The sequence below is a fragment of the Cololabis saira genome, chromosome 10 (assembly GCF_033807715.1).
Source record: "Cololabis saira isolate AMF1-May2022 chromosome 10, fColSai1.1, whole genome shotgun sequence".
Lineage (NCBI taxonomy): Eukaryota > Metazoa > Chordata > Actinopteri > Beloniformes > Belonidae > Cololabis > Cololabis saira.
Window position 1 is genome coordinate 19,745,468 of NC_084596.1, and position 14,185 is coordinate 19,759,652.

The 14,185-nt window shown below is 37.9% G+C and overlaps 1 protein-coding gene across 1 annotated transcript; it reads right to left on the reverse strand.

Moving 5' to 3' along the window:
* Positions 1 to 620: 620 nt before the first annotated feature.
* On the reverse strand, positions 621 to 9,897 carry lactb2 (lactamase, beta 2). The gene is made up of 7 exons (XM_061731956.1): positions 9,662 to 9,897; positions 7,299 to 7,459; positions 6,469 to 6,589; positions 4,587 to 4,765; positions 3,087 to 3,235; positions 2,027 to 2,114; positions 621 to 1,630 (listed from the first exon to the last, which is right to left on the reverse strand). Exons 1-7 carry the CDS (start codon positions 9,781 to 9,783, stop codon positions 1,587 to 1,589), a joined length of 864 nt encoding a protein of 287 aa, XP_061587940.1. The 5' UTR covers positions 9,784 to 9,897; the 3' UTR covers positions 621 to 1,586.
* Positions 9,898 to 14,185: the final 4,288 nt, after the last annotated feature.

Here is a 14,185-nt window from a genome sequence, read left to right on the forward strand (position 1 = left end):
TGACTCAGTGAGGGCAGTCGCCTGTTGCAGGGAAGACGTCTGCTTCTTTTGCAGAAAGGGGTCCATGGTGGCTCTCATCTTCGGACTGCATGCATTTAATTTAAAATACTTTTGTCAGGCACAGTCAGGCATAACGTTAAAGCTCTGTTTTAAAGCCAAAATACGCTTAATATCTTACCAAGGCGAGTCCGTTTCGTTCAACTGTCCGAGGTGCTTTCTCTTCAAATGCTCGTGCATTACCAACGTGCTCCCGTGATAAGCAAGGTCTGCTTTGCAAACTTTGCAAGTCTTCTTTTTATTCGCCGTATCCAGGCTAAAACGCTCCCGAACTTTTGCAGTTTTGTTACCCACAGCTGCGCTGAGACGCTGTCGTGCTGCGCGGCTCTCGGCAGAGATTGTATGAGGTGAAGTGAAGTGAGATGCCTCCATTGGAAAAAAACATCTGGTGACAACTGTCGACAATTTTGATTATCAATTTTTGTCGACAACGTCGGCGAATCGTTAGCAGCCCTAATTATGATCGGAACACAAGCCATTACACGGCCCGGTAGTAACAGCTCTGCGGCCCGGTACCGGACCGGGGGTTGGGAATCACGGATATAGCCTACAGGTGAAGAAAATGGTGTAAAAGTTCATTTATTTCAATAATTCAACTTAAGAGGTGAAGCTAATACATGTATATTACATAGTCTCATTACAGGCAAAGCAAGATACTGTATGTTAAGCCTTTATTTGTTATAATTTTGATGATTGAATTGTTTATTGATTTCATAATATATTCAAATTTTTTGAGATTTTTTATTTGGGGTTTTCATAAACTGTGAGCCATAATCAACAATATCATAACAAATTATAACTGCGTCAATTTAACGCAGAACCATAATTCAGGCTTTATGGAACAATTCCGTATTTCAAGGGACGGGTGGCAACCCAAAGCATGACGCGCTCTCCTTGCGTGGTTGGAGCGAGGTCCGTTTACAAAGCAGCGGGTTGTCTGTGTGAGCGGACGTTAACGCATATGGCAGCATAAACACAGACTCAAACAGCAAGTAATTTCCAGCATTAACAGTCCTGCTCAGCCTGCCGTCTGTACGGAGTAACCCGTGGTTCTGTATTTCTGCGCTGGTTTCTCAGGCGGAATCAAATGAGGAGCATGACTCCCACAAAGAAAGGGTTATTTCTCATAACACCTCGCCCGACAGTTAAATTCACGGCATATTTCAAACAAGACGCGTTTTTCACTCTGTGAAAGTGCTAAAGACAAAAGAGAGAAACAAGAAAACACACTTGATCTGGTCGCCTGGTCGGATCGGAATCTTGTTCACAGAACTCAGCTGACCTTCAAACACATTTACAAACTTTGGACCAAGCTAGAACCTGGTCCTGATGAGTCCCACTCCTCCTGTTTTCTCCAAGTCAGAAAACATCTGGAACATTTAATGAGTCTTCATTTATACACGTGTCAATCAACAGAAAGGCATTCAAGCATAAGCAACGGTGAAAGGTTGACCCTTCAAGGTTGTGAGCGTCGTGGCGACTCGTCGAGCAGCTGGACTTGCATCATTTCACGTCAGTGCTGGTAGACTTCATAGATTACTCCTCCATTTGTCGTTCTGCGGGGAGTCTTTCACTGCGGGGAACAGCATGACACAGGTCATTTTTAAGTATCGATAACTGTATTTTCATATGAAACATCTTTGTTTAAAAAAGCAGTTTGTGCACCGAGGAGAAAATAAAATCTGGGATGTACAAATGCACCAAAAAGTTTAAATTACACAAGTAAAATAAGAAGTGCCACTTTCACAAACAAGGTTTAAGAGAACTATCAATTTCACATTATTCTAATCCAGCTTTGCCGCGATGGCGACATTTGCCGGGGTCCTGCCAGTACGACGCACCATATGATCCGTTTTATCAAGTCATTCTCCTCCCATAATGACCCAATATACACCGCACATCCCTGTTCTGGTGGAGATGCCTCCTCTGATCATCCCCGTAGTCGTAGCAGAAGAGTGAAGCCACCTACCCAGAGAGATCTTCCCTTCCTTCTCCAGCTTCCTCAGGTGATGAACCAGGTTCACGTTGGCTGCTGGATGCAGGTTCTCAGGGGTGTCCTGGAGGAACGAGAGCAGAGAGCTGACTATAACAGAGTGTCTACAGGTTTGACCGAGGTAAATTTAAGACTTTTTAATAACATTTTCAAACTAAATTTAAGACCTAAAAGACTCTCACTAAGAAATCCAGAAATCCAGCGCTGAGGTCGAGGTTGCCAGATCTGGCTGACAGGTTCCAGCCCAAACGTGATGTAAAACCCGCCAAAATAATGAAAAACCAACCCGTAATCATTCGTTCTCTATGTCAAAACTGTTAATTATTAAATGTGTAATAAGTTTCAAGCTTCACAACACCACTAAATAGCCAAAAAAAGTTCCGGCTCAAACAAAGACTACAATTAAATTGAGTAGATTAAAGCAGATAAAATATCAGTGAGTTTATTGTGTACGTTACTACTTTTCTCTGCCATAATTTTGTTAATAATTTCTCCTAAATATTTTGTAAAAACCAGGAAATGCAGCCCAAATATATATTTTTCAGCCCAATTCGGCTGAAACTTGCCCAACCTGGCAACACAGATTTAGAACCTCCGCAGGAGATTCTCCTCAAAACGATGAAGACTATGAAGATTATGATGACTGGATACATTCCCTCTAAAACTTTTGGAGTGAAATTTAAGACACATTAAGACATTTAAAGGCCTTATTTTAGCAAAAATTGAATTTAAGACTTTTTAAGGACCCGCAGCTGCCCTGTATAAGCACGCATGGCTTGGATGATGGCCTGTGTGACTGGTTGCAGGTGGTGCATCTTCAGATACGCTTCACACATCATATCACATCTGATACCTAAGTATATGCACCTTTTTGTGCAATCCTACTTTCATGTTTCATCCAGGGTAGATAATGACACTTGTAAGAACAAAGACTTCATCTACAACTTATTGCGTTTGGTTGATGCACTTCAGCTCCTGCCTTTTACAAGAAAACAACAGGATGAAGAAATCAAAGGAACAGGCGGGTTCTCCCGACCTTATACACAATCTTGACAAGCTCCATGGAAGTGAGGGGCTTCCCCTCGCCGTCCTGAACGGCCGCCAGGATCTGCTGCTCCCTTTGATCGCGGTGGCTGATGTAGTGTTTGATCTTGGAGCCGGCGTCCTGAACCACGGGCCCGTGACCTGCAGCGGGAGCAGATTTATCACAACAGAAACACATCTGCTGTGCTCGGTGCACTCAGCTGTCACTCAAAGTAGCATTACAGTTTAGACCTCAATATAAATAAAATGAGTTGTACTGAATTGACCAAAATCATATCAATCCACATAAGGAGATTATGTTGTTTCTGTGTATAAATCATTGAGGCAGGAAATAAAAACGGTTAAACTACTGGAGAGCTGGAAGTGTTGCCAAGAGTGGAGGATGTTTCCAGAGGAATAAACAGTCTGCCTACAGACGACTGAGCAGACATCTCATGGAGCTTCAGCGGCATCGCAGGTGATGCATTTACAGAGGCAGGGGTCACACAGTCGGTCCTGAGGGCCGGGGTCACACAGGTTTCAGGTGTTTCCTTGCTTGAACAAATCCTGACAGACGTGGCCCCGTCATTAACCGACCCTCATGACGTGCTGACTACTAAAGTTGCTTTCGTCAACGAAAATTATGGCTAAATATCGTCGTCAAAGAACCTTTATCACCTGAGGAAAACGAGACGCAACGAAAATGCTGGTCATGTGATGATAACGATAATTAAATATATAATGCAATATCGTAGAGGTTTAAAAACGAGACTAAAATGTAGATTACGAAATAAAAAAAACTGCTAATATGTGTCTTCATTTTTGTTGACCAAAACAAGACTAAATGTTCTAACAAAGATCCTTAATGTCCATGTTTTCAGTAGTTTCCTCTGGTTTAGTTCTGCTGCTGGGTGACGTCACGTCCTCAATCCCAGTCGCTGCAGCGGGGAATCAGATACAGAAGATGCAGCTGCAGGTTAGAGGCTGATGCCGTTAACGCAGAGCTCTAGGTTCACGTCAATTAAAAACAAAGTTACATAGAGAAACGCTGGGATCCTCTCTGGGGCTGGGAGAAGAAGAAGAGACCATCTTTGGATACACTTTCCTACATAGACGTGGTAAAGAAAACCCAATGTGTCGTCGAAAAAGAAAAAGATGGGCAGAAATGCGGAAACATAAATATGTTGTAAACTCAAATGAGAGTCTTCTGTATCTGGAATGAATGTATTCTTGAGTGTATAAGGTATCAATAATATAATAAAAAGATAACCTTGTTTGAATTGTAAAATGGGTTTAGCTAAATGCAATCTTTGACTAAAACGCCGACAGAAACAACACTAGTGACTACGATCCTTGATTAGACTCAGGTGAGTTGAAACAGGGAACCATACAGGACGTAAATGTATAAATGTGTGTGTTCACCCATACCAGGATGTACAGGCTGGGAGAAAGTAATAAAGGGTCTCTCTCTCTTTACAAAGATAACCAGTAGCACCAACGCTGGTCCGCTCACCGGGGTAGATGAGGTCGGCCTGGGAGCTGAGCAGGATCTTCAGCGACCTCATGTAGTCGTAGAGATCCTCGAACACGGCCGTGCCCTCGCCCAGGATGCAGTCCCCGGAGAAGACGGCGCGCTCCTCCTCCAGCAGCAGGGCCATGTGGTCGTCCGTGTGGCCGGGCGTGAAAAGCACTCTGTCAAGCAATAACAATCACCCACAACAAATGAGGGCGTCTGCTCCGGTGGTGAGCTGGTACGGATGCTGACAGGACTCCTGTCAAAGCCCGGCCGGACATTTCCAACTGAGGAGCTCTGTGTTTCTACCAATTAAAGTCTGCAAACATACTAATCTTCATATGCCTGCAATTATATTGGAAGATTTACAATGGTTTTGCTCAGGGGTCACCAATCCTGGTCCTCGAGGGCCGGTGTCCCTGCAGGTTTTAGATGTTTCCCTGCTTCATTGCACCATGATACAAGTGACTGTGTCATTAACAGAATTGTGCAGCCCTGGATGACAAGCTGGTGACGATGATTAATTAGAATCAGGTGTGTTAAAGGAGGGAAACATCTAAAACATGCAGGACACCGGCCCTCGAGGACCAGGGTTGGTGACCCCTGGTTTTGCTCCTCGTGCAAACTCTGTGACGCTTTGTGCCTATAAATCACTGCTAGTTCCACCATGATTTACCCTGGAAATGCTTCAAGGAGGATGCTCCACGCGGCAAGAGGAGAGAGTGTTAATCACAATAGATGGTTTCTGAATAGAGCTGGGTATCGATTCAGATTTCCAAAATCAATTCGATTCAATTCACAAGGGCCCGATTCGATTCAGGTAAGGATATTTCAGAGAAAAGTACCAATTTTACTTGAATATGGAAGAGATTCTCGGAGAACTAATGCTGTAAATTGTAGAAACTAACTCTAACTTGGTACTTTAATCAAAAATATTAATGCTTACATTAACAATTGAGCCAGTTCATTGCTGGCTTTGTGTTTTTTGAATCCAAAATGCATCCAAACATCTGTTTTCAGCTTAGTTGGGGGGAGCCTTCAGTTCTCCCGCCATGATGTTGTACAGCTGGCTGTTCAGCAAAAAGGTTGTTTTCTCCTTATTGATATTTCTCCAAATGTCAGACTTCTTCACTTAGACATGCTGTCAAATCATTAAACAATGTGTGGCGTGGAGGCGGCATGTCTCGTGATGCTTACTGAGGGATTTACAGTGTGTGCTGTCGATAAATTACAACCCCCCGATAATCAATAAGGCCACGCTCCAAGCAGTACACACCAACAAGGTGAAACATGTACATGTATGTTCTTAAAAACACAAGTGTGCAAATGAAACTGTCCCTGTTTAAACCGCTTTGTGCCCTTATGCTGAATAATAATAAATCAGCCACGTGTGTGAACGCCTTTATGTGTACAAGTGTTGTGATTAGGGAAATGAGCTAGTAGCGGCTTTTTAAAGATCAGCACGTGTGTAAAACATCTCCCTCAGAACTGGATTTTCCCATCTGGTCTATTTATGAATTGCAACCACATGCTAATTTGGTAATGATAGTAAATCTCCCCCATGCTGCCTCGTGCCACTGGATCCGACTATTTATGGACTCAAAGGGGTGCAGTGCAGAAACTTTCCTGCATTTGGGATTCATGTGACCATAGTCCACCTTTCTACTGGTCTGGACCTGGAATAATCTACTCCTTGAAAAAGGCTGTGATCCCTTTGGGATAGTGAAACATTTCCATCCATGTTATTGGTGACTGGTGCAGGTGACTACCATGTCATCACGGTGTCAGAGCCTGATTCTCGCAAACTATCTGCTGCCTGGCTGCACATGCAATTTATTTGGAAACTACATAAACAAAACAAAAAAAAAAAAAAAAAACTTACTTGAGAGTAGCTCCTTCAGTCTTGATGACATCTCCATCTTTTAGGTAGGTATAGCTCTTGTTTCCTGCCGTTTCTGTGACGTGGGTGGAGCGGGGCAGCTTGCTGACTCGGACCTCAGATCCTGCAGGAAGGAAAAGAGCAATATGACATCGTGAAAATATGACGACAGTATCCTGACAGAAACTGTTGACATGTAAAATGAGCTGAAACCAAACTGATCCTGCAAAGTTTCCGTTGCACACTTGTACCCGTTATCGTGCAGGAATCAATGGTGGCCAGACTTAAATCGAGATTAGAACGAATCCAGCTCACTGAGCCTAAACACAGGGACTCACTTCCGACTCTGACCTCTTTCACCAAACATTTTAAATCATGGCTATTGGAGGAACAATGCTGTTATCACAACCAGGCTTAAACTTGTGTAGTTTGTTGTTAATTATCTGTTTTAATTTGTACCTACTAGGACAATGTGCAATGCAACACGCACTTTTTTTGTCACACAACTTGGATACTCTCAGTACCATAATATTACCATCTCTGGTATTTCATTATTGTAATATGCATTTTTTGCTCAAGCCACTTTAAACTCAAGTCACTTTAGATACAATCCATACTGCTTTTAAATGCTGCTAAATCTATTTTGCTACTATTTATGTTTTATGTTTGTTCCCTTGTTTGATTGTATTGTTTGACTGAATTGTTTTTATGTTTTCTGTGGGGACTGCGGGTGGAAACTAGCATTTCTACTAAAATCCGGTGTATTTACACTGCTTAATATAGTGTTCATTAATATGCATTGTCCCGTCTAAATAAACTTTGATTTGACTCACCGGTGATGTCTCTGCAGATGTCCTCCACCCCCCCGGTGTGGTCATGGTGCCAGTGTGTGACGATGATTTCCTGGATGCTGGTGCTGAACTGGCCCAGTGCATGTTTCAGGTTGCTGATGTATTCTGGTACAGAAGGTTGCCCTGTGTCGATCAGCACGCGCCTGGACACATTAGGACATTGTTTTTAAGCATCTGTTGCTCCTGCTCTCCCGTGTTGTCGTTTTGCGTTTCACTTTGGTGATTTTGGTCCTCACGCACATGTGCTGTAAGATTACAATGCATATACGCGTCACGGATAAAGGTTTTCACCAATTCGATGGTACTAACCATTAATATACAGTATATGCAGACAGATTAAAAAAAAAAAAAATTAAGCAGTTTGAGTCCAGTGAATAACATCAAATGGTAAAAAGAGTTACTTCTCCAATGAAATACAGTTTAAATGTCAGTTTTTCATAGTTTAAAACACTATTATTGTAATAAGAGAGTAAATAAAACATTGAAAGTTAATGCAAGCAATTCCTCCTGAGTGGACTTGGCCGTTAAAACCCTACATTAACTTAATTCCAGAGAATGCTTTGGTTTTAAGCTATGACCACACATTTTCTTGCACTACACGAAAAGAAAGAGTTAATAAATCATCTATGCTCCTAAATATTTGTCACATGTGGAGTGTTTAAAATCAACCGGCATGTGTTGAAAACATTTAGCACATTTGGGGTAAAGCAACTGGCTTTTAAATAGGGTTGCCAACCGTCCCTTGAAAAACGGAATCGTCCCGTATTTATAAACTAAAGTTTGCATCCCATATTGAGCTGAAAAGGGACGCACTTTGTCCCGTATTACTGTGAGAGTCAGAAAACATTTTTTTTTTCTGTTTTACTACAACTGTAGCCTACAGTCATGGCCTTTGAGGCACAAATATGTTTACAAGTTTTCTACAGACTTTCTGTCTGCACTTTTGTTATTGCACTAAAAATGTGCACTATTACAGAATGGATGTTCTGCTTTCTTTCTATTGTTTTATATTAATTTATACAATTTTAAGTTAAGCAGGACAGGTTTCTGTTTAAGAAAGATACTTATTTTATTCAGTTCATTCTGTTATTTTGTATTAAAGTGAATTGCTGGATAATAATTTGTTTTCCATGTGTTCATGGCATTCAAAAATATGCAACTAATTCAATTCAGGTTCGAGTCAAATAGTTAAAAAAATCGTTTCACTCACAAAAAAAGGGGCTAAAAAAAATTCACCACGCCAGGAAGGGTGAAGGCAATCGGGTTGATGAGGTGTCCCTTATTCATTTTACAGGGAGTTGCCTATAAATAAATATAAAAACATGATTTTCACAAGGTACAGAGGAAGGGGTTTAGTGGCCTTTAGGGACCTGCATATAACACTATTGGGTGAATGGGTAGATTTGTTTTAATGTACAGAAATGGGCAGCTATGTATATGTGTATGTATGCATGTGTGTGTGTGTGTGTGTGTGTGTGTATATATATATATATATACACACACACACACACACACACACACACACACACACACACACACACACACACACACACACACACACACACACACACACACATATATATATATATATATATATATATGGGTGTATGTGTATGTATATATGAGTGTATGTGTGTAAATATGTATGTGTATATGTAGATATATATACGGTATATAGAGCAGATGGAGTTAATATAGAGATAGTATGGCGTAAATAAGTACATTTATATGGGCATGTGTGTACAAATATATAGAAATATTCAACTAGGTGTATGTATGTATAGGTAAGTGTGTGAGTACAGCGTGTGTGAGTATACTTATAGTATAGTTAGTTATTATAAATACTTGTTAATAAATGATTAGTGAATGGGGGTAGGATTAAATAAGTTTACACTTCTTACTACTCATTTTTGCACATGTAAATTAAGATATTAATTAAAGGATGAAATTCTTTGTTTTTTTGTTTTCTTATCTTCTCTTTTAATTGTTGTCTTTTACATGTACAAAATCGAATCAAATCAATCAATCAAAAAAATAAAATAATATCATTATTAATCTAAATACTGTTCAAATTAGTGCAATTATTTGCATTGCATGAACGCCGAAATGAACAATAGATACTGCCAATTCAGTATTCACTTCCATTTATAGACTATGTTAAGGTTTATTCTTTATAAGCAAGGATATCTAAAATGAAAGGAAACTTAAATGCACTTCAATATGGCGCGACCTCGCATGCGTCAGTTAACCTGATCCTCGCCTAACAGTGCCGTGTAACCGCGGATAATGAGGAAGAACAGCAGCATTAGGTCTGGTTTTGCAGACATGAGCCTGACTTTGCCCACCTTTGCCCGGTCCCGACCAGGTAAGTGTTGGTTCCCTGCAGGGTCATCGGCCCCGGGTTGCAGCCCAGAACCCGCACGACTCTGCTGGAGAGCTGCTCTATGCGAGGAATGACGGCGCTCATCACTGTAAAAAACTACAAGGTAACTCATACAGACTCATGATACAGACCGAATAGTTCAGGAAAACCTTCAACCCTCCAGGAACAGCGGAGTCTGCACTTGAGCCGAGATGGTACTTCCTGTAAGCGCCAAAACAGCCTTCAAAATAAAAGTTTTTACAACTTGCATGATTAATTTATTATGCACACCCATAATGTTTTCTTAAACCCCCTCTTATGATATAAGTATTATTTCAATTTTTATTTTTATTTTTTCTAAACCTTTTCTATCATGTCATGAATTTCTTAAATACATTTTTTTTTAAATCAACTCCGATGACTTTAGGTTTCTTTTTTATTCTTTTATTCTTTTTAGTCCTTTTTTATTCTATTTTATTTTTTGCTCTGTCTTATGATTGTATGTTGTATTGTTGTATGTTTTATTCTGTAAATCACTTTAGCTCACCTAGAGGTGGCTGTAAAGTGCTATATAAATAGTATATTAACATTTAACATTTTTTCTAACCCTCTTTGCATCAGCGTTCCAAGAACTGAACAATAATGGATCTAATTTGATTTAATTTGATTTGATTTTTATTTTTGTACATGTAAAAAACAACACTTCAAGAGAAGTTAAGAAAACAAAACAACAAAACAAAGAATTTCATCCTTTAACACTTGATATCTTAAATTACATGTGCAAAAAAGGAGTAGGAAGAAGTGTAAACTTATTTAATCCTACCCCTATTCACTAATTATTTAACCCGTATTTATAAATACTCACACACTGTACTCACACTGCTAAATAACAGTATTATTATTATTATTATTATTATTATTATTATTATTATTATTATTATTATTATTATATACTGTAATTATACTCACACACATACCTATACATACATACACATAGTTGAATATTTCTATATATTTGTACACACATGCCCATATAAATATTTATATAAACATACTTATTTACACTATACTGTCTCTATTAACTGCATCTGCTCTATATCTATGTATACCTATACATTATTTTTTTTTTATTATTGAGCTTTATTTCGAATATGCAAATTAGAAAGAACAATACTAAAAAGTAAAAAAAAAAAAAAAAAAGACAAGACAGACCTCGCAGATCCACCAGCATATTCGAAAGGGAGTAGGATTGAAGTATATACTTATCAGGTCCTACCCCCAAATCTTATATTCATTTTTCCAAAATAGCAAGAGAATCAATGAGCTTACTTATAGAACACAAAAAAAAACATAATATAAGTCTATATATCAACATAACTATACATCCATTTACCAACATATCTATAACTATATATCCATATATATTAACAGAGATATATCCATACATAAATACTGTATGTATAATATATCACTATATATCCATATACATACATATACATATATATAACATGTTTCCATAATATTAATCTATATATCTACACATATTAAATAAATCTATATATATATATATATCTACATTTTTATTCGCCCCTGTATTTTGAGAAAAAAGTTTCTTTATATCTTTTTTTAAATTGTGATGTGTTTTTACTTTGTTTTAGATCTATGCTCAGGCTGTTCCAAAGTTTTACACCATAGGTAGACAGACAGAAGCTCTTCAGTGTTGTGCGTCTATTGATAATTTTGAAATTAAGTTGGCCCCTGAGGTTATAACCTCCCTCCCTTTCAAAGAATATCCCCTGTATATGTCCTGGTAATAAGTTATTCTTGGCTCTAAACATTAGTTTTGCTGTATTGCAATTAACTAGATCTATAAATTTTAGTAATTTAGATTGTAAAAATAATTCATTTGTGTGGTCCCGGTAACCTGCATTGTATATTATTCTCACAGCTCTTTTCTGTAATATGCACAAGGAGTGAAGTGAGCTTCTGTATGTGTTCCCCCAAACCTCCGAACAGTAATTTAAATAGGGTAGGATCAATGAGTTATAGAGAATGAGTAGTGATTTATAGTTCAAGAAATGTTTTGCCTTTGCTAATAATGAAATACTTTTTGACAGTTTGTTTTGAACATGTTGGATGTGAGGCTTCCAGCTAATTTTTTCTTCTATGATCACACCCAGAAATTTTATCTTTTTAACTCTTTCTATTTGTATTCCATCTATGTGAATTTGAATTTGGCTATTTGATTTATAATTTCCAAAGACCATGAATTTGGTCTTACCTATGTTTAATGATAATTTATTTTGGTCAAACCATTTTTTCATTTTGTACATTTCTGAGGTGATCACGTCTAAAAGTAGCTGCAAGTTCTCACCTGTTCCCAAGAGATTAGTATCGTCCGCAAATAATACACTTTTCAATACATCAGATACCTTGCTTATGTCATTTATGTATAAATTAAATAATATTGGCCCTAATACTGACCCTTGGGGGACCCCACACACAGTGTCAGCACATTTTGATTTATATTCACCCATCTGCACAAATTGTTTCCTGCTCTTCAAATAACTTTCCACCCAATTCAACACTAACCCCCGTATCCCATATCGTTCCAGTTTTTTGATTAGAATTTCGTGATTAATTGTGTCAAAGGCTTTTTTTAAATCTATGAATACACCGACAGCGAATTTCTTTTTATCCATGGAATTAGTTATTTTTTCAATGAGGTCTATTAGAGCTAATGAAGTTGATCTGTTTGAACGGAAACCATACTGACTATCGGATAATAATTTGTGCTTGTCTATGAAGTTGCATAATCTATTATTGAATACTTTTTCTAGGATTTTTGAGAATTGTGGTAGAAGAGAGACAGGTCTGTAGTTTGTGAAGTGGGATTTGTCACCATCTTTGAACATAGGTATGATTTTTGCTATTTTCATTCTGTGTGGGACTTGACCGTTTTCAAATGACAGATTGCAGATGTATGTGAGTGGTTTAGATATCCCCCTTATTACCCTTTTCACTATCTTCATGTCAATTCCTTCTGAGTCCGTCGATGTTTTGTTTTTACATTTATTGACAGTGTCAATAATTTCATCTTCATCTATGGGATTTAAAAACATTGAAGTGGAATTGCTGTTTACATAACTCTCGGCTGTGTTTGCTGATAATGTTTCGGGTATTTCTGCTGCAAGTTTTGGTCCAACCTTTGCAAAGTAATTATTAAATTTATTTACTACTTTGTCCATATTATTTATCTTTTTTTCATTTTCAATAAAGTCCTGTGGATACTCTTTATGTCTAGGGTTGTTCCTAACTACAGTATTTAATATCTTCCATATCCCTTTAATGTTATTTTTGTTATTCTCTAGTATTTTATCATAGTATTCTTTTTTACATGTTCTCATAATATTAGTTAATTTATTTTTATATTTCTTGTATTTATCTTCAGCTTCTCTCGTTCTCCGTTTAATAAATTCTCTATATAATGTATTTTTCTTCTTGCAGGCATTCAGTAAGCCTACTGTGATCCATTGATTATTATTATATTTGTGATTCATATTAATTAGTTTAGTTGGGCAATTTTTATCATATAATAATTTAAATATTCGTATAAATTCATCATATGCTTTATCCACATCCTTTTCTTTATAGACTATTTCCCAGTTATATGATATTAGGTCATTTTTAAATGCCTCCATAGACTCTTCAGTTTTGATCCGTCTGTAGTGTGGTTTATTGTCCTGATGGTTTTTTTTTTTAATGATACAGTGGTGAATTGTGAAAATTGGCAAGTGGTCACTAATATCATTTATCAATACCCCGCTCTCAGAATTGTTAGTTATTACATTTGTAAAAATGTTGTCAATTAGTGTTGCGCCTTGAGCAGTAATTCGGGTGGGTCTGGTGATTTTGGGATATAGGCAGAGACTATACAGGGTATTGATAAATTCTTCAATATTTTTGTGTTTATTTGGATTTAGTAGATCAATGTTGATGTCTCCACAGATATACGTACTTTTATGATTTGCATTTGTGAAGTTTTCTTCTATCCAATCCTTGAATGTGTCTATATTGGAGCTTGGTGATCTATATATGCAACTCACTCTGATATTTTTAGTTTTTTCCATTAGGATTTCTATTGTGACACATTCTAGCACATTATCCACCATTGTTGTCAGTTTTTCCACCACCTTATAATTTAAGTTTTTGTCCACATATAAAGCCACACCCCCTCCAATCTTATTTTCTCTGTTTTTATATGTCATTTCATAGCCCTCCATTTCAAAGTCGGTACCCTTGTCGCTGTTAAACCAAGTTTCAGATATTGCAATTATATTAAAGGGATGTGCGAAGTGGCTCAGATAATATTTGATGCTTTGGAAATTGGCATACATGCTTCTACTGTTGAAATGGATTATTGATATTTCATCTTGAGAGCTGACGTCCTTATTGAATTGGTCCTCAGTGTAATATCGGCAGTCGATATCAGTATTATAAAAGAAGT

Bases quoted from the DNA above. Each gene is read 5' to 3' on its own strand.
- lactb2 (XM_061731956.1), bottom strand. From the start codon at position 9,783: ATGAGCGCCGTCATTCCTCGCATAGAGCAGCTCTCCAGCAGAGTCGTG. The intron at 2,115-3,086 runs GTCGGGAGAACC...TCGTTCCTCCAG, and splicing joins TTGTCAAGATTGTGTATAAG to GACACCCCTGAGAACCTGCA. The intron at 1,631-2,026 runs GTAGGTGGCTTC...TGTTCCCCGCAG, and splicing joins GGAAGGGAAGATCTCTCTGG to TGAAAGACTCCCCGCAGAAC.